Source organism: Manacus vitellinus, unplaced genomic scaffold, assembly GCF_001715985.3.
Source record: "Manacus vitellinus isolate BGI_N305 unplaced genomic scaffold, ASM171598v3 scaffold_66_pilon, whole genome shotgun sequence".
Lineage (NCBI taxonomy): Eukaryota > Metazoa > Chordata > Aves > Passeriformes > Pipridae > Manacus > Manacus vitellinus.
In genome coordinates this window covers 2574144-2594968 of record NW_021940729.1, presented here as the reverse complement: position 1 = coordinate 2594968, position 20825 = coordinate 2574144, and the positions used below count along the sequence as shown (strand labels likewise).

General features: G+C 39.1%; 1 protein-coding gene across 2 annotated transcripts; it reads left to right on the top strand.

Annotated features, from left to right (window-relative positions):
- The first annotated feature begins 526 nt into the window (after positions 1-526).
- Positions 527-18856, top strand: INTS13 (integrator complex subunit 13). 2 transcript variants are annotated; one of them, XM_008930959.3, is made up of 17 exons: positions 527-579; positions 1996-2227; positions 3116-3190; positions 4925-5127; positions 5306-5386; positions 7117-7207; positions 8388-8516; positions 10190-10274; positions 11486-11575; positions 12459-12548; positions 13307-13485; positions 14214-14384; positions 14706-14860; positions 15731-15961; positions 16986-17125; positions 17480-17615; positions 18154-18856. In XM_008930959.3, the coding sequence occupies exons 2-17, from the start codon at positions 2003-2005 to the stop codon at positions 18191-18193; spliced, it is 2121 nt and encodes a 706-aa protein (XP_008929207.1). In that variant the 5' UTR covers positions 527-579; positions 1996-2002; the 3' UTR covers positions 18194-18856. The 2 variants fall into 2 exon arrangements, with proteins under 2 accessions (XP_008929207.1, XP_017939172.1); XM_018083683.2 differs by lacking the exon at positions 527-579 and adding an exon at positions 712-731.
- The last annotated feature ends 1969 nt before the right edge of the window (positions 18857-20825 follow it).

Genomic DNA, 20825 nt, shown 5'->3' with positions numbered 1-20825 from the left:
CGCTCCTGCACTGTCCCGCCCCGGAGGCTGCCCTGACTCTCGCGAGATCCTGACGCGCGCCGCCGGCCTCGGGCGGGGCGAGTGCCCGGAGGGCACCGGGCCGGGATAGGGACGGACAAGGATGGAGCAGCACGAAGCGGGCCGGGCGCGGCCTGGCAGTCGGGCGAGTGACCCCCCCGCCAGCGCGGCGCGGCCCTTGGCCCGTGCGGAGGCGCGGCAGGCCTGCGCCAGGCGCTCCCGCCCGGCGGATCCGCGGGTGCGGCGCCGGTGGCCGCGCGGGCCCCCCGGGCCTCCGGGGGCGGAGCGGGGGGGGCTCCGGCCGCCTCTGCCACCCCCGCGGGCGCAGGGCGCGCCGGCCGGAGCCGGGCCCCGCGGGCCCCGCCGAGCCGCCCGCGCAGGGCGAGCAGGGCCTCAGCCGCATGGAGGGCCCCGCGCCGGAGGCGCCCGCCGCCCTGGCCCGTCTAGGGCGGCCCGCGGGGCTCGTCCCTCCTCCTCCTCCGCCGAGCGGGGCCGCGGCCGCGCCCGGGCGCGCCGAGGAGCGGGAGCGGGGCTGCTGCACCACAGGAGGAGCCGGCCCAGGTGAGGAACGCGCAGCGGGCGCCGAACGTTTCACCCGCCCCCCGCGCCTGGGTGCTGGGCTCGGGACACGGCACAAACCTCCTCCTCGTCCAACCCCCCACCAAGAGCGAGATGCGGCCCCAGTCCTGACTTGTGTGGTCCTCGTTGCTTTGGTATTTTAGGGTTTTTTTTAAATGGGCTCGTCTGTGGGTTTTTTGAGGTCGTGTGTTTTGTAATTCAGCAGAATTACGTGGAAAAATAGGTTATTATGGTGGAAACTGATAGACCTCTCGGTGGTGCCCCGCGACAGTACAAGAAGCACTGGAAACACGAAAAGTTCCACCTCAGCACGAGGAGGAGCTTCTTTATGCCGAGGAAGAGCATGGAAGAGCTGCCCAGGAAGGGCGGGGAGTCTCCCCCTCTGGAGACATTCCAAAAACACCTGGACGCGTCTCTGTGTCACCTGCTCCAGGTGACCTTGCCTTGGACTGGATGGTTTCCAGAGGGCCCTCCCAACCCCAGCGATTCTGGGATTCCCTGAAACCATATGGAAACATCTGGAAGCTGCATACATTTGATGGGAAGTGTGTGGTTGAAGTTCAGTGCTCTGAGTAGCTAGTCTAAGACTAGTCTAAGATTAGTTTTCTTATGTAGTTTGGGTCCCTGAGCAAAGATGTCCACCCTAACACAATGTCTGATGTTCTTCCAGAGATAATTCTCTCAGTTGTGCTGTGGGAAAGGAAGACCCAGGCTGTGGATGTGGAACAGGAAGATGTTCCACACTCCATTGCAGAGGGCTCAGGCTGCATAGTCGGGAAGAACACAAGGAGAGCTCCTTTAAGCCTTGCTGGATAAGAAACATTTACACTATGATTTCACACTTAGTGTATTTATCAGTGAGAGACTGTAGTACAGATGCAAATATGAGTTTAAAAATCAAGAGGTGTTTAGCAAAGTAAAGGTTGAAAATCAGTTTAAAGTCTGATTATGGTACTTGAAGTTCCGTAAAGCTTAATCATAAGTTGGTTTTTCCATGTAACTTTTTTTTAGGAAATAAGCTTTAAGTAGGAAGCAGTTTCTGCTTATTTTTTTAAGTTTCTTTTAACTAGGGAAGTGGAGAGGGCAATACTGTGAGTTCTTGTTGCCTTCTCAGCAGTATAATCTTTTTTCTGCATTTGTCCTCCTGAGAAAAAATAGTTTCTTCTGGTTATAAACCTAGTCTGCTAAATATGGATTAGTTAGAGTTCAAGAGGAATGTTTGTCTCCATGTAAATAGATTTTTAAAGTGGGGATTTTTGTGTTTTTTAAAAACCCTGAACAGTTCTGTCAAAGTTATAACAGAATCATAGAATCACAGCATGGTTTGGGTTGGAAGGGACCGTGGGCAGGGACAGTTTCTACAGTTTCTCCCTGATTTTGATGTCTTGTTTCTTTTAGGAAGAAAATGAAAATATTTTCTGAGTCTCATAAAACTGTTTTTGTGGTGGATCACTGCCCCTACATGGCAGAATCATGCAGGCAACACGTTGAATTCGACATGTTAGTGAAGAACAGGACACAGGGAATTATCCCTCTGGCACCCATCTCCAAGTCCCTATGGACCTGCTCTGTGGAATCATCCATGGAGTACTGTAGAATAATGTATGATATCTTCCCCTTCAAGAAACTGGTAAGTTCTTCCAGCCTTCTTGATGGTATGAGGAATATTTTTCTTTTATATTTAAGTGTTTTAAAATCATTAACTGTTGGTTAGATTGAAATATGAAATATAATTTATTATTTAAAATTTCTTTCTGCTGCTGTTATGCTTTACAGCACTTAAGTTGGTTTTAGTAATATATGAATCCTATAACATATTTAATTTTATAACTTAACACAAGAGATGAAGAGGGGCTTTAGGGCAACTTAGAGATTTATTCCCTTGTTGTCCTGAGCTGTAACTTTACAAAAGCTTGTGAGGTATTGCTTCAAACTGAATTTTGTTGCTAGACACACTTAGTAGCTCTTCATAAAGTTTATGGTGTCAACTTTGAAGGAATTCTTGGCTTGAGGAAGAGGTAGGATCACCCTGAAACTGCCAGTTTGGGAAAGTGGGAGTGCTTCCTGGCACACACAGCTCCCTGTTTTTCTAAATATGTTTTCCTAGGTGATGTTTTTTAAATCTTGTTGGATATTTACCTCATGATATACTGTGACAGTCCTTGGAGAATGATGTGCAGTATTGCAGTATTAGATTTTATTTTCTGGCTGTTCTGCTGAAAAGATTGCATAATTATTGAAATACTTAATAATCTGCAGTTCTAATTTGGTGTAGAGATTGGTTTTATGGCTTAAAAATATAAACAGAGTAAGAAGTTGTTACTCGTATTACTAAAGGGAAAACTGAACATATCAGGAGTGTGTGATTTTGGTGGTTTGTTGTGTTATTTTGAGTTTGCTTTGTCATTGCACATCTGCAGAACATCAGGAAAAAGGAGTGTAATTCATATTTGTTTGGATTTGGGGAAATAACAATATAGTATCTGTTATCTCACATGTGATTTTTTGATCCTTTCAGGTGAATTTCATTGTGAGTGATTCTGGAGCCCATGTCTTGAATTCTTGGACTCAAGAAGATCAGAACTTGCAGGAGGTATGGTTTGTAGCTGGTCTCTTGTAGGTGTAGTTCAATTGTGAAATAAATAGCAATATTTCACTATGTTTAGTATGAAATAACTCTGGTTAATTAAAATGTTGGTGGATCTGGTCTGAAATTGTTGCATAACAATTTCAAGTAGCTGCCTGTGAGCCTGGATTACTCTACAGACAGCTTTACAAAATTTAGGGTCTCTTACTATAGACTTACATCACTAATTTAATATTATTTATTTTAATATGTGTTTCTTCTGTAATTTGGTGCTACTTATTAAATTCCTTCTTTTTTTTTTAACAGTTGCACGGTAGGCAAATAAACCTGTAAGTGCATCATAATACACACACAGAAAATAAACACAAACCATGAGATGCATCTGATTTTTTTTCCCCAGCCAACAAGAACATCGATTTGGGACTTAAAAAGAAACAGCACAAAAAACACCCCACAAATAGACAGACAACAAACAAAAAACCCCAACCAACCAAAACTCCCCAAACCAAAACAGAAACAAAACCCCCAAAATCTAAACAAAAAATGAGGATATTATATTTTCAAGGCTCAGTCATCATCATGGCTGGGCTTCGCGAACAAAGATTTGGGGAGGGCTCTACCCACATTTGTTGCAAGCGCGTTGATGGCTGAAAAGGCCAATACGAGACAGGCATGTCCGATTGCAAAAGGCACAGCAGAAAGACTCCTGAGGTGGTATATTCTGCAGGGCACGATTCTTTCTGCATTGCGTTTTCTCCTCGAGAGTGACCCTGCGTGTGTTCTCAAAGGAAGCAGCAGCGTTATAGATGATGTGTCTCCAGGCCTCCTGATTGGAGGCCGGAGTAGACCAGTTATGTTGGTCAATATGGCTGAGGCTGAGATGTTGTTTCAGGGAGTCCTTGTATCTTTTCTTTGGGGCTCCTCTCTTGCGGCAGCCGGTGGCAAGTTCACTGTAGAGCAAGATCTTAGGGAGGTGGTGGTCCTACATCCTTGAGACGTGCCCTGCCCAGCCCAGCTGTGTTCTCAGCAACATGGCCTCAATACTTGTGACAGCTGCCTGTTCTAGAACAGATGTATTGGACAGATAATCTGACCAGTGGATGTTTAGGATTGTACGGAGGCAGCGTTGATGGAAGCACTCTAGGGGACACAGGTGGTGGCAGTAGATGACCCATGATTCAGATCCATATAACAGAGTAGACAGCACTATGGCTCTGTAAACACTGATCTTGGTACTTTTCTTCAGGTGTTTATTTCACCAAACTCTTTTATGAAGCTTTCCAAAAGCACTGTATGCCTTTGCTAACCTGTTGTCTATCTCTTTGTCAATCTTACCATCCAAGGAGATGAGGCTGCCTAGGTAATTAAACTGCTGAACTGATTTTAGCACTGATTGGCCAATGGTGATATGGGGATGATGGAAGACTTCCTGAGGTGCAGGTTGATGGAGAACTTCTGTCTTCTTTAAGCTGACTTCCAGCCCAAAGAGCTCAGCAGCGTCTACAAAGCAGGATCTTAAATGCTGCAGAGCTGCATCCCCATCAAGGCTCTAACAATTAATAAATTGAATTCCAGAGGTTGATTTAGGGCTAGATGTTTCCCAGAAGGCCGCCAACATACAATGCTGGTTAATTGTTTCGTTTGTTCATCTCCCGACAATATTAATTAGCGCGTTAAAGTGATGACATTCCAACTGGATGGAAAGGACATTCCGGTGCTCATTTCCATGTTTTTCACCAGCTGATGGCAGCCTTGGCAGCTGTGGGGCCCCCAAACCCCCGAGCAGACCCTGAGTGCTGCAGCATCCTGCACGGGCTGGTGGCAGCGGTGGAGGCTCTGTGCAAGATCACTGAGTACCAGCACGAGGCCCGCACCACCCTCCTGGAGAACGCGGAGCGCGTCGGGAACAGGGGCAGGATCATCTGCATCACCAACGCCAAGAGGTGCGTGGGATCGTGGCCTTCCACCCATAGAGGGTCATCTCAGACATGAATTAGGTGCCTTCTTTGCCTTATTGGAAGTGTTGTTTATGGAGGTCTGGAAATAGAGGAATGTTCAGTGGTGCTTTGAGCCAAAAGATTGATGATCCGGCATTAAAAGAAATTCCCTATCTTTTTCCAGTGATAGCCACGTTCGGATGCTGGAGGATTGTGTTCAGGAGACCATCCATGAGCATAACAAGCTGGCAGCCAACTCTGACCAGTGAGTATTGCTTTTTACACAGTTACTGTTATTGTTATTATTATTATTATTATTATTGTTAACCCGTGAGTATTGCTTTTTACACACTTTTATTATTATTCTTGTTATTGTTACTGATATTATTTTGCTTTTTACACACTTATTATCAATAGTATTATCATCTTTATTATTGTAATAACCAATATAACCATCAATTTCTATTAATATTATCAATATTTGTTTATTATTGGTTTTCTTGTCTAAAAATATATATTTAATATATATTGATGTACTATAAATGGATAGTAATCTACATCTATTATATTATATATTTTGGGGCTTAAAATATTAAAATATACTTCTATAAATATATTTAGAATACTTTTATATGTATACAGTAATATAATAAATATATAATAATGTAAATATATTGAAATATAATTTATATAAGTATGTTAAAATCTATTTATATAAACATATTTATATATAATATATAAGTATGTTAAAATATATATAAGTAATCTATAATATAAAATACATATTAATGCTGTAATATTAATAAATACGTCAAGATACTACTAAAATAAATATTATAATATTATTATTATTGCTTATTATTACTTACTGTTATTTTATTAAGAGAAGCTTAATTGAGTTTCTCTCTGCACATGCCTGGCATATCCTCTCTGAAATGTGGATGTATTTTTTTAATAAAACTTACTCTAATGAGCTGTTTGAAAGAGTCTGTTAAATAGAAGGTGGTAAATCGTGATATTGTATAAACATTCTCTTTCCAGTGTCATCCTTTATCCTCACAGGACAGGTTTTCTTTAGCTTGTTACCTTCTCCATCTTGCCCTAAGAGGAGTCACATAACAGTGCCTCGTTAAATCCTGTGTGTTTCTCAGCAGTAATTCATCTAATGCATCTTTTTCTTGATAATGCTGTGATATTTTTACATTCATCTTTCTTTGACTCTAACAACTAACTTCTTTAAAACTAGTTTTTAATTTCAAAATCACTGTATTGCCTTGTAAAGTGTACAGTAGCTTGAGATCCTATTCCTGGTTACACCTCAGGCACTTGAATAGCAGGAGCAGGAGTCTCCTGTGTTTTCCTGCTGCAGTTGCAGTTTCATGGATGTATAAAGGATTTGTCCAGGGAATCAGGTTCTGAGTCCACTATAAAGACAGAAAAATGGTCTCATTCCTGTAGGTAGAGATGTGAAACAGTGTCTTGATCTTTGAGCCACATTACGATATAAGCATATATCCAATAACAACAACAACAAAACAACAATAACAATAATAATAATAATAGTAGTAATAGTAATAATCCTATAATTATATATACCCTATTATAATAATAATACATATCTATGTATTATTTGGGTAGTTGTTTTCATGGTTATGGAATCCCCTTATTAATACCCACACTTGGAGGCATAAATCCTCTGTAGTGTCACTTTTTAGCTGGGTAAAGCCGAACAAGGTTGCACCAGTGATATGTCCAAAAAGAAATGCAGTGCTGTACCATCTGAAGAGCCACAAATGTTATGTTTTTATTTTTGTTCTGATAAAAGCTTATTTGGAAGTCTTTGCCTTTGGAAATAATTAGTGTAACCTCGTTTCTACAGGATGCTTTCAGAAACACCGTGTTGTTAATATATATTTATAATTCTGTGTTATAGAAATCAAAATGGATTCAATTTCTAGGAGATAGTAGGCTAAACAAAATGTTTTTATTTTTCAGTCTAATGCAGATTCAGAAATGTGAACTGGTGTTAATCCACACATACCCAGTTGGAGAAGACAGCCTGGTTTCAGATCGTCCTAAAAAAGAGGTGAGGAGCTAAAAAAGAGAAAACTTAACCAAATATTAACCATGTCAGACTTTGTGCAAATTATTGTTAGTTGTTCAGCAGCAAAACCATGTGTGGTGGTTGTTGGAAACCATGTACATACAAAATATTTAGCAATGTATTCATCAATTGCTCTGCATTTTACTGTGCTGTCTGTAAGAATGAAAAAAGGCACAAGAAAATAGTCTTCTCAACACAAAAGGCATCTAGTCCTGCATATTATTTAATAAATAAAAAGGACTGTAACAGCTGCCTTCCTGACATTCTTTTCTGCAAAACTCTGCTGTAGTTGTGCTAAAGAAAAAAGTGAACAGAAGAGAATAAATTGAATTCTAATTCCCTTTGTAAGGCAGTTCACTGGGTTTGGTTTTTGGGATTTTTTTTTTTTTGGTTGATTGGGATTTTTGTGGGGTTTTTTTGATTATTGCTACTGGGTTTGGGGATTTTTGGGGGGGTTTGATTGGAGTTTTTGGTGGTTTTTTGTTATTATTTTTTGTTTTGGTTTGATTTGGGGTTTCTTATTGTTTTTGTGTTTTGATTTGATTTTTGGGTTTTTTTTTGGTGTGCTAGTTTTGGGGCTTTTGTTTGGTTTTTTTGTTTTGATTTTGTTTGGTGGTGTTTTGTTTTGGTTTTGTTTGGTTTGTTGCTGGGTTTTGTTGTTTGGGGTTTTTTTGTGTGGTGGTTTTTTTTTTGTGTTTGGTTGGGGGATTTTTTTGTAGTTGTTTTTTTTTTAAGCCCCAAACCAATGTTCTTTTTGGCTGAAGAAAAATCAGATACATCTCAAGGCTTCTGTTTATTTTCCACGTGTATATATGATGCACTGACAGTCCTTATAAAATTACTTTGCTCCTGTTACTCAGTAGTTAAAAGAAAGAAAAACTCTTCCTATTAACAATTAATGACCCAGATTTTTTTAACACTCTTGAATTTTTTTTCTACCATTTGTAGTAATTGCAATTGTAGCAAGTGGCATAACCTTCAGATTCTGAATTAGATGTAATTTGTGCTTCTTCCTTGTTGTTTCCCTTTGCTGTGGGTTTTTTGGATGGTAGTTTTTCCCCCTTAAACTTAGCAGCGTAAATACTTGTTTTATGAATTTTGAATGAACTGTTCCATGATATTAGAGCCTAATCCATGAATTCTATGTGTCCCTTTGTTTCAGCTCTCACCTGTCCTGACCAGTGAAGTGCACAGTGTCCGTGCAGGGAGGCATTTGGCCACAAAATTGAATCTTTTAGTGCAACAACACTTTGATTTGGCTTCAACCACCATCACAAACATCCCCATGAAGGTAATATTGTGTCTACAGCTTTGTGTGAACTTGCTGCATCACTTCTAAATTTGTTTGAAAACTTTTTGATGTTTATTTTAATTGATTTTTTACATTGTTTTTCTCTCCATATCATATTTTTTTTTTTTTTTTTTTTTTTTTTTTTTTTTAAATTTTATTTTTTTTTTATTTTATTTTACTAGCCCACATTCAATGTCTGTGACCAGGTTAGTAAAAATCAAGAAGGGGGAAATAAAAAAAAAAGTAAAGAAGGATCACAGAACAAAGAAGTTGTATTGCTGAATCTCAATTTTTGATGTAGCAATACAAGCGTTATTTCAGTTCTGTTTGTATTACTTTATATAAATATATAATCTTATTTATCTCAGATTAATTTGTCTGTGATTCTTTTCTCTTTTTCTGGTTGTGTTTAGATATTCTTGACCCTTGTGCATTATAGTGGCATAGTGAGTCTCTTTTTCCTCTGTTTCATTACCATGCCCACCCAACATAAAGGTGTTTGTAACTGAGAGCTGGGTTTTGACTAAGGGTTTCCCAGTAGGTTTTCTAGTTTGAAGATCCATGAACAAGAAACTGGGACAGGATATCGCTGGTTAAGAAACGTATTCAATTAAATCTTTTGGTAGAAGTTGTTTATGTCCCTGTTTTAATATATTTTGCAACTGAGAATGTCAAGGATTAAGTTTACAGTCATTTTCTGATCAGGCAGCAAGAGAAATTTGAAACAGAAGTGTCAGTATTCAAACAAACAAAAAGGGCAGGGGCCCGTTACTTCCATGATTTAAAAAATCCATTACCTTCTGATACAGTCAATCAGCAATTGCATCTTTGAAAACTAGCAGTATTGTATGGATTTTACAAGTTAAAACATGATATTAAAATTATTTTCACAGCTTTAATGAAACTTTGAGCATGGGTCGTGGCATCAATGTGACTTAAGTTTGCAAATACCTTGTCTGAAACTTTCTGACCTATGTGCTGCTGTTATGCCTCTCCCTTCTGCCTTTGTCCTTATAGTGATAGACTGTGTTGGGTTTTCTGTGGTTTTTTTCTCTCTTTTTTTTTTTTTTTAATTTTTGTTTTTAAACTTGGAATAAATTACCAGACTTACTGTTCTGTTTTTGCTAGTCCTCTGTGGCTGTCTAAAGATGCAGTGTCCTCTTTGCAGAACGACATTGTGAAATTATCAAAGTGTAAGGAGGTGCACTCTTAGATCTTCTAAGAGGAAGGAAATGATAGTAAGTTCAAAGTGTGGTTTTTGGGTTGGATTCTTAAGATGTTTAATTATGAAAAGTAATTGTCACTGCCCTGCAGCGACTATTTGTTGCTCAGACAGTTGTAACTGTTGGTGGTATCCAACATATTGTAGTTTTCCTTCCCTGATTTAAATAAAGCCTAATTTTTATCTCTTTTACACTATGCAACTGGTCATGAAACCTGTAAAAAGAGAAAGAGGGTTCCAAAAAAAAAGAGAAAAAGCAGGTGGCTGCACCTTTAAACAACTCAGAGAGCAGTTTCCTCAGCGTTGCAATCCCATTGTTGTCTGAGGCACGTTGGAGACTTTTTCTGTTTCTTTCTGGAATGAAAGGTAAATGTAGAATGATTCATTTCTGAAAATGGTGGCCTTTAGCCAAAGTAATTATATTCCTTCTTTCTGCCTTTCTGTTTTAAAGGAAGAACAGCATGCTAATACATCAGCCAACTATGATGTGGAGCTGCTTCATCACAAAGAGGCACATGTTGACTTCTTAAAGAGTGGTGAGTAGAAATAGGCCTCCAAAGGTGGCTTTAAATCAGCTAGCTGGAATTATTCACAAAGAAAGGTTGTGAGCTTCAAATTCATGGAAATTTCAGGTTAGAGGAGCAGATTCTTCAGTTCCTTGCAACCCAAAAGACTTCCCTTGTAATGATGGCATTGGAGTTTTACTCATTATTAGCGTGTTTTAATACAGTAATAAGGATATGGCAGTGAAAAAACAGGTCACTTTCACATATGTTCAGGATATTTCTGTGAGATTTAAAATACCTCCTATTTTCTTTCTGAATTTGGAATTATTACCCAGTGTTCCTCTGCAGTGAGTTTTTAATAACTCGAGGTTAGAAAAACACGACACTAAGCCTTATGCAAAATTATTTTGTAGAGGAAACAGTACTTGATGTAAAATTTTGTTAATAAATCAGATTGGAACTTCTGTATTAGTGGAATTAAAAGTCCTATGGTCCATAAATAGCCATTTTGGGAGAGCTAGTGCCTTATTTCCTTGTGAGGGGATTACCATTACTTTGAGGAAAAGGAAGGTACTCCTCTGTCATCTGTCCCCCATATTTTAGTAGAGTGTAGGATTAAAGACTGGTGGAAAAGAATATAGTGTCACAGTAACGAATTGGGACTCACCTGAATTTGTATTAAGATGTCGAAAGCTTAAAGTTTTATTGGAAGGACTCAGTAGTTTTATAATAACTTTTGCAGATTAATAAGCACATCAAACTAATCTTTCATGTGTAAATGTCTGATATGAAACAAAACTTACTTGTAAGATTAGACTCTACCCTGCCCACTTTGTTGCTGGCCCAACCCAGCGGTGTTGCCTGGTGATCTCTGTGTTTTTCCTTCCAAATATTGTGGATTTGGGCATCTTCAGGGACTGTGTGATTCTGAAACTTCATGCAGAACTCAGTTAATTCTTTCCTGAGACAATATGAGCCAAAGATCATGAAGACTCTTAAAGCTCACTAGAAGAAATGTAGTTTAATGTAAAAGAGTATTGATAATATCTGGTTTAAGGCCCTCTGCTGGCTTTTGCAGGACCAGTTACCAGTGAGACCCTGTATGAAGGGATTTTAATAATAAAACGTCTGGTCAGTATATGCCCATGTTATATGTATTTTATACCTTAAAAGTTCAGAGTTGTTTTGCTGTAGTAAAGAAAATGTGGTTGATCACCCCCTTTTTCTGCCTTTCTCTGCAGGTGATAATCATGTGGGTGGCAATAGCAGAGAAGGCACTTTTAAGGAAACTGTTACATTGAAATGGTGCACCCCTCGGACAAACAGTGTGGGTAGGTAGCATGGAACCTTCCAGAGCTGGTTTTAAGCTGGTGTTGAGCACTGTCCCCTCTGTGCACTGCTGATAACCTGCACAAGGAGGGGATTTGCTCCTTGCTTTTACCTCTGGCTCTATAAGCTCTGAGCACACCCTGCTTTACTAATGGTTGTACTCGTTTGGGTATGAGGTGAGAGAGGTGCAATGCTTTTATTGCTTTGATTTTTAATTTGCTCTGAAGTATCATGAAATTGTTCCTTAACTAAAATTATTTACCCCTCCCACAGGGCCTCATCAGTTCCACAGTGGTTTTTTATCATAGTGGTTTTGAGATGTTGAATTCTTTTCAATTTTAATTATTGTTTTGGGGGTGTGGGATTAGAGTACTGTCTGTACTATAAAAGGTTTATAAGGAAATTAAGTGTATCCAATGCTACTATCAGTAGACTAGTCCCTCTGTATTACTTTCTGAGTAAGGGAGAGATCTCTACCCAAGTCTGAGTACAGGAGGGAAAGGGAATTCCTGAGGTAACACAGGAATCCCCTGGAGACTATTAGCAATAAAGGTTGACTCATTGAGCCAGTAAGTCAAAAATACAGATAAGAGAAATACAGACTATACATTGAAATATTTCAAGAGATAAAGAGCTGAGGTTCCTGTTGGAAGCAGGGCTTGGGAATGTCTTGGGGTCTCAGAGCTGAGGGGGCTTGGGAATCCTCCCAGTGAACCATTGCAAGGAGATAGTGAAGGGAGTAGGCTTTGAGATTGAGAGACATCCAGACCTTTTAGTTCTGCTGGTTGTGAACTAACTTCCTCCTCTTCCTTCCTTTTATTTTGTGGATTGTTTTTCCTGTCTGTGGAATTGCACTCAACCTCTCTGCTCATTTCTGTTTTTCAGAGCTGCACTATTGCACTGGAGCATACAGAATTTCACCAGTAGATGTAAATAGCAGACCTTCTTCATGCCTTACAAACTTCCTTCTCAATGGTAAATTTGTGTGCTTGGCTAATTATTTAATGTTTTAATTTTCAATACTGCAATTAGAGTACTTAGCACATTTTGGGTTGTGTATCACTAAATGTCTACATACTGTAAAAATATCAAGTTTATTGTAACATGTCCTATAAATAAGAGAAGAAAGTTGTTAAATATCCTCAAAGGTGAATGGAATTGTTTTGAAACTTCAAGATGGGAGAAAAGATGTAAAGAAGGAACAAGTATTAAAATCAATGTTTATATGTTTGCAAGCAAAATTGCATTACAAACATCCTTTCAATGGAATATTTTCTTCAGTCAAGTCATTTGAATGTCTAAATGTGCAGTGGTTTCATTAAAAAGTATTTTCATGCATTTTTCTCTAAAGATTCTATACTGAAAAAGTACTTTTGATTAACAAAAATTGTTAGAACCAAAATTAATAGCATATTTCAGATATTTTTGCTACTTTTACTCCCTCATAACAAGCAACTTATTTGAAGAATGCGCCCTTTTATGCATAGTTTGTTTTACTGGAAACAAGGCAAAGGAAGTTTTATTCCTCTGTCTCCAAGAAACTACATCCATTTCAAGCACTAAGAACAGGTATCAACTGGTGCCTTTACACCCAAGTGGTTATTTTATTACTTCTTGGAAGTTGGTTTTAATGAGGATGTTTCTGCAGTAGAGCCGTCTCATATTTATTTATGTAGTTTTAATTAACAATTGCAGCAGGCAGTAACTAATAAAACCGATCCCATTCCCAACAGGTCGTTCAGTTTTGTTGGAACAGCCACGCAAGTCTGGCTCCAAAGTCATAAGTCACATGCTCAGCAGCCATGGAGGGGAAATATTTTTGCATGTTTTAAGCAGCTCCAGGTCAATTCTAGAAGATCCCCCATCAATTAGTGAAGGGTGTGGTGGAAGAGTCACTGACTACAGGATTACAGTAAGATCCTTTAGGTTTTTTTTCTTCTGAACTGTTGCTCCTCTTCTGCATCACAGTAGATGTGTGAAGGAAGTGTTGGTGCATTTTCTGGAGAACTGGAGTGGATTACATGGCCAAACTTTCTTTGTACTAGTATTTAATACAAAATAGTACATCTGCTTGTTCTGCTTCATAAAATGCTTGCTGTGTCAAAGAAGTACTTGCCTCCTTATGCACTATGAGTGTTTAAATTTGTTCTGGGTCTAGAGTAACATTTTTCTTGGTAAATTTTTTCTGTGGGTGGGATACACATAGGACTATCTCCCAGTTATTGTCAGAAGGATAGATTGCACAGGAATGGTTTGTACAATAAATAGAAAAGATGAAGTTGTCAGCTTTGAACCCTGGTATGGAGCAGACAATCAACTGGCATTAATTTTGCATTTCCTTTATTTTTTTCAACATATCCTTTGTATCTCTTGTAAACCAACAGAATGGCCTCTGGAAAAATATGGTATAACTCTTACCATACATGAAATACCTTGCCGATCCAGAAGGCCTCCTCCTGGATTTTTAACCCATGTTTCTATACCACTATTTTTATGTTCACCACGTGAAAGCTGGAAAAGGGCTCAGGTTGGCAGGGCCAGGGAGAGCAGAGGGGGTGGTGCAGGTTAGTGATAAGCCCATTCAGTGAAAGTTCCTGTGTTAGAGAAATGCCTAATTGTATCTTGTTTGGTTATCATTAGGATTTTGGTGAATTTATGAGGGAAAACCGATTAACTCCTTTTCTAGAGCCCAGATATAAGATCGATGGAAGTCTTGAAATTCCATTGGAACGTGCAAAAGATCAGTTAGAGAAACACACTCGTTACTGGCCTATGATTATTTCTCAGACCACCATCTTCAATATGCAAGCTGTAAGTAATCTTTTGTTCTCTTCTAGATTAAGTTCCACCTTGCCACTTGATGAATTATTAACTCTGTTGTTATGATAAATCACCACAAAATCAGTTTATTTTCACTGATGTACTCTGTATTTAATGCAGTAGATTATTGGGATGCCATCTAAATGGGGTGGAATTTTTGAGCTGGGTAAAGAAAACACACATCTGTTTATACCTGCTCAGAGTTATTGCTAAATTTAGGATAAGAGGATGGGATTTTGTTGTGTGTTCTGTGGTTCCATTGCCTTTCATTTACACACAGATTGTCTCATTGGCTTCTCTTTTGTCTTGCAGGTGGTGCCATTGGCCAGTGTGATTGTAAAGGAGGCAATGACTGATGAGGATGTTCTGAACTGTCAAAAAACAATTTACAATTTGGTCGACATGGAGAGGAAAAATGATCCACTGCCCATTTCAACTGTTGGTACCAGAGGAAAGGGGCCAAAAAGGTGACATGCATCTCTCTCTTTGTTCATGCTGGACTTCTGTCAGAAATACTTTAATGTTTTCATACCAAATTTTCAAAATATAGCCAGAAATAATGTATAGTAAACTTAAATGTTGTATATGCTGTGAATCCTTTACCTGTCTCATTGAAGGGCTGTGTTAGGGAAAAGAACTCCATCAATTTATTACCCAAGAATTTTAAGTGTGCTAAAAAATATGAATGCAGAGATCGTCATTGTGATTGATACAAGTTGGACAGTCAAAGTGGAATCATTTCCAATTAATAAAAAGGAAAACTTAAGCATTTTATAAATGAACGATGCTTTCAAATTGGGATATATTAGAATAGTCAAATCCTTTTGAAACAGTTACTTAAAATATGGGATGCTTCTTTAAAACAAGTATAGAATATCCTGATATCTCAGTCATTGTGATGTGTGTGTTGTGTTTCCAAGAACTGGCTGAAAAGACATTAAGATACAGATTTTCCTACAGGACTGGAAGTTATTTACAGTAGTGTGGTGCAATTCCTTCTTATTTCTTAATCCACAGAATTTAATAATAATTAATTTGCACGTCAGTACATGACATTGCATAGTTAGCAAGTGCCTTTTGGCAGTGAGAGCTTGTGAAAAATGTGATGTGTCAGTGGACATAAGTCATTTCAACTTAAACTTGGTTCCAGGTGTTAATTGGGAAATGTGGAATGCAGTGTACAGGTGGACAGACCTCCAGTACAGGAGGACAGGGAATCTATTTGGAGTTATTTTTGATTTTGGAGGTTCTTTCTTTGTTTCTTAAGGTCTACTTTTTATTTAGTGGTTTAGTGATTCACGAAATCCTGACTGTTTCTTTTTCCTGGCCTTTCTCAGGGATGAGCAATACCGGATCATGTGGAATGAGCTGGAGACCCTGGTTCGAGCACACATAAACAACTCTGACAAGCACCAGCGGGTCCTGGAGTGCCTGATGGCCTGCAGGAGCAAACCCCCTGAGGAAGAGGAGCGCAAGAAACGGGGCAGGAAGAGGGAAGACAAGGAGGACAAGTCAGAGAAGTTGGGCAAAGACTATGAGTCAGATAAACCATGGCAAGAATCAGAGAGGTGCGTTTTCCAAAGTGAAATAAAATTGGAACATAATAATTCTTGTTGTTTTGGATCAGTAAATATTAGCAGGCTTGGGAAATGGGCACCTTATTACAGCACCTGCTTAGTGGACTTCTCGAATTCCCATTTTTACAAGCAGTGTGGTTCTTGGACCAGTTGTTGCCCACTTTACAGGGACTTTAGCTTGAGAGGTCGCTGCTCTTGGGTTTTATTGTAACCATATCACCTATTAGACATTAAACTGCTTTATAGAAATACAGAGCATGGCTTAAAACTCAGACAGTTATCTTCTTTTAAGGTCTAGATAGTTTAGTGTTTAGGTAGATCAACAATTTGGATTGATTTGACTCTTCAGTTGAACGTCAGGATTAATGTCCATGTACCTACCATCTCTAATTCATGTTGCTGTTTGAGCTTGTCTGAGTGTTAAGGATCTATCAGTCTGTTCTGGTTTTCTTCTTTCAAACTATTCTAAAGAGATCAAAAAGCTTAATTTGCATGTGTTTTGTGCATGCTGTGATCATTTCAGATAGGAGGACCTTTTCACCTTTATTGTCACTATGGCTGAGACCCTTCATGCCTTTCTGTGCTTGATCAAATCCATTCCTACCACTGCATTTAGTTTCAAATGTGGAACAAAAATGGGGACTAGGATAAAAGGGGTTTGCTATAGAATGGGTCTGAATTCACCTGGAAAAGGTAACAGGAAATTGTGTGGTGGTTTTGTATGTTCATTGTTACTTGGTCTTTCCTTCAGAATTCAGACTGATCAACTGTCTCAACAACTACAGTATAAATACTGCTAACTGAAGTGAAATTTTATTTTAAGATCCTTCCCTTTACAAAAGGCTTTATCCAGAAGATTATTTGGCTAGTCTTCCCTATTGTTTTTCACCCATTCCAAGGGGTCAAAGGAAATTTTGTTATGGTATGGGCTCTGAACTATTTTGTGAAGTACAGAATGGTATTAAGAATTATGTTCTGCTATTTTTCTTCACTCTTCTCCTTCCCTCTCCAAAAGGTTAAAAGGTCTTTTGGATCGGGAGAAAGAAGAACTGGCAGAAACTGAGGTTATCAAAGATTCCCCTGATTCTCCTGAGCCCCCCAACAAAAAGCCTCTTATTACAATGGATGAAATGCCCACAGTTGAAAAGGCAAAAGGTAAACCAGAAGAACTGCAGCATTTATTATTATTTCTTTTAAAGATAGATGTTATTGCATCACTCTGTATTTTCTAAAGGAGTGAGGTGAATCGTTTTTGAGTTGAAGCTAAGTCAGTGAAGATAATTTTTGATGTTGAGATTCTGCATTTAAAGAAGAGTCCTCCTCATGTGGAACAACTCCTCAGTTGTTATCACTTTGCATATTTTGTGTTTATTCAGCCTCTTTTATAAGGCTGTTTAATATTAGTGGTTTTGACATGTACTACCACAGTCTGTAATTCTTTTAAGCCATTATAATGGTTTAAGAATTCAGAAATTAGATCACTTAGACTCTTTTTACTTGGAATTTTAGGACCAATGTCCTTGCTGTCCTTATGGAGCAACAGAATTAACACTGCCAACTCTAGGAAACACCAGGAATTTATTGGTCGTTTGAACTCTGTCAACAACAAAGCTGAGCTGTATCAACATCTGAAAGAGGAAAATGGGTTTGTATCAGTAAATAAAGCACTATAGCTGGTGTCAGTGTGGAGGAACACTTCAGTTTACAGCATTAGAGACTGTTCTTCTGAGGATTAAAATGTATAAATACATTTCTTTGCCTTTAGTGTTGATGGAGAGCTACAAAACAACCTCCTCTTTAGTCACTAAGGTGATGGTAGTCAAGGGTCAGTGTGAGAGGGGTGAAAAGTGGTGAAGTCCTTGAAACAAACTGCCAAGGGTCAAGTTTTCCAAATGGATTCCCTAGTCACATGAATGTTCTCCAGACATAGGAATATTTTGTCTTTTGGTGAGGTTGATAGTGGATAGCTTTTCACAATTGTTGCTGGAATGTTCCTGTGCAGAAACCTCTGTGATGGCTGCTCAGAGAATTAGGAGGAGGAGATAAGATAGTTGGGGCAGGGGAAGACAGGATGGTCAGTGATGGAAAAACTAGTTATGAAAGTCTTTAAGTCTGATAGGTTTTTTCTGAAGCTGTTTATCACATTTCCAATAACAAGCCTCACCACTTGTTTTGCATTTCAGAATGGAAACGACAGAAAATGGAAAAGCGGGCCGGCAGTGATGGCTCATTCTGTTCCTTTGGACAAAACTTGGCCAAATCCTAGAAATATTTAATGCTGGAATTGCTCTTGGTACTGTTTGAATACAATTGTATAGCTCTGGTTGAATTGGTTTTTACATTTTTTCTATTCCTATTTTTGCTATGAAATACGAAATCTGCATATCACGTGAAACGAGCTGTGTGCGAACAGGAGCTGTCCTGAAGCATTCCCAGTTGTGCTTTGGGATGAAGAAAATCCCTGCTCCCATGGACTAAATCAAGTAATCCAAAATGTTAGTCAGCTTAAAGTCCTTTCCCAGAAGTACTGGTTAATATTTCCAAATCAGTGATGGTTTAAAAAAATATTTGAGTAATTTGTAATAAGCTGATAACATTGTTAATTTTGGTTCATGAAAACTTTTATTTATATGAAACTTCCTCAGGAGCCCAGAATTATGGAAAAGACCTCACACTGAGTTACTGAGCTGAGAAAATGCCAGTCTTGGTTTGCAATTAAGGAGTGGGAGGGTGAGGGGTTTTACAGATAAAAACTGTTGGTTTTAAAAACTGTTGACTTTTAAAAATTGAATGGAAATGGTCTTTAGAAAGCAAAGCCTTTCAGGTTGTTGTGTTGGAGTTAAGGCTTTGTAAGCAGAAGTAAAATAAATTTTTTGCTAATAATTATTTTTCTGATGGAGTGTGCTCTCTAAGACACTGGTGGTTGTAGGTCTGAGCTCTTTGAAGAGACTTAGTCTGAATATTAATGGCTGTGCAATAACAAAGTAGGTGATCTATCTTCAGTTTCTTTGAGTAGAGCCTCTTTTTCTCTTACTGGAGAGTAAAATTCTCAACTGGGAGAACTTGCTGTGATCTAATCCTTTCTGAGCTCTCCAAGTGCCTCAGCCTTCCTCTCATCTGCATCTGGCTCCTGTAAGCAACTGAAGCTCTCACAGATTCGCTATATCACAGTTTAAGTTGATTTAAGGCCCATCTTTGTGAGTTTCTCTGAAACTAAATCAATATATTTGAATTTTTTTTGCCTGAAACTTTAATGATGCATAGACCTGAACACAAATATCATGCAGCTGTTCTTTGCTTACATCAGTAGCTGAGTCCTTTGTTCAGCTGTTCTTGACTAATTTCAAGGTGATTATTTAGCCTCTGTGATGCAGACGTGTTTTCTGCTGAATGATTTCTGGACCATTTTTACAGAGTGATGAAATAGTACTTGCATGGTAGTACTTTTGGTCGCATTCTAAAGCTTATGTAGCTTTTACAGAAGCATTGTGTCATTTTTGGAGATCCTGGTCTGAAGACTTTTATTCCTTTGATTTTCACTACTTTATTGAAAGTAGGATGTGCTGGACCACCACATTTCTTTATATCCAGTGTCAAATGTTTTGATGGAGAAAACTACCATGGAATTATTGTTTCTCTTAAGTTTCTGGGTTGTTTTAACCTGCTGTTAAAATATATATTTGTTTAGCTTGTTTCCTAACTCCATTTTCCACTTTTGAAGCATCTGCCAGGTCAGACTGTTCAGTGATTAAATGAGCAGGGGGTGACTGTGTGTTCGTATTTTACAGACTTGAAAAGTCTTACAGGGATATGAGATACTACAAGGGCTGATGTTTCCTGCAGTAATCTTTTGGATTTATATTTTACCACTCTTATGTCTATGGACTACAGGTGCAGGGAAGATTTTACCAGTTCTAAAAGAGTGTACACGTTAAAATCAGGATTTGTGGATTAAGTAGTTTAATCGTAGTTATGTAATTGCAAAATGTATTTCATAATTAAATTATGGATTACATTTTGTATGTGTCAATATGTTAAACTGGAAGGATTTAAAAATATTTGAAAAGCTTTTAGAAATTCTTTTACAGAATTTTAGAGATTCTCTTCCCTGTGGCCCTTGAAGGGGTGGAATTGGACAATAGAGTGAGTTTTACACCTGTAACTTTAAAATGTAGCTTAAAAAGTACATTACACCCAATTCTGTAACAGGAAGAGTTGTGTTAAGTAGCTACCAACTGCTTATGTGAGTAATAAGGACAGAACCTTCTAGTACAAATTGTCCTTTTTTTGTAGATTTTGCTCTTAATGTCATTTAAAAGTTCCTCACTTGAGCCTCTGGCTGTTGCTGTGGCTGTGGTAGGTGGTCACGCCCTCCCCATAGGGGGGAGGGAGTTGGTATTTTGGTGGCTGGAAGGGTGGTGTGATGTGGGGGAGTGGGATTGCCCTGGGACACTGATTTAGGGAGGTGAGTGGTGCCCCAGGTGGGATCCATAGTGGAGGTGGAGCTGAAGCCCTGCACTCATGGACGGGGGCTTTGCGGGGTTTCAGGACATCCAGTTCCACGTCAGCATGGCCTAACTGGGAGCTCCTCTGGAACAGCACCATCTGGGATCCAGGAATTCTCCTGAGACACCTGCAAAGCCAGCAAACCAGGATTACCAGGACCACTCCAAGAGTGGCACAAAGACTGCTGAGTAAGGCAGGTGGGGTCTCCCTAATCGTGGAGTCATTCCTGGCTTGAAGTGTAGGCCCATGGAATGGCCTTGTGGTGGCAGAGCAGAGATCGCTGTAGAAAATGCTGAAAATCACATCAATCTTGTATTCTGGCAGCATTGCCTGGACAAAGCGTGGGCTG

What these genes read in the sequence shown, in the direction of transcription:
- INTS13 (XM_008930959.3), top strand. Translation starts at nt 2,003, where the DNA reads ATGAAAATATTTTCTGAGTCTCATAAAACTGTTTTTGTGGTGGATCAC. An exon ending in TGTTGACTTCTTAAAGAGTG is followed by an intron (nt 10,275 to 11,485) that starts GTGAGTAGAAAT and finishes CTTTCTCTGCAG; the next exon opens with GTGATAATCATGTGGGTGGC. An exon ending in CATCTGAAAGAGGAAAATGG is followed by an intron (nt 17,616 to 18,153) that starts GTTTGTATCAGT and finishes TTTGCATTTCAG; the next exon opens with AATGGAAACGACAGAAAATG.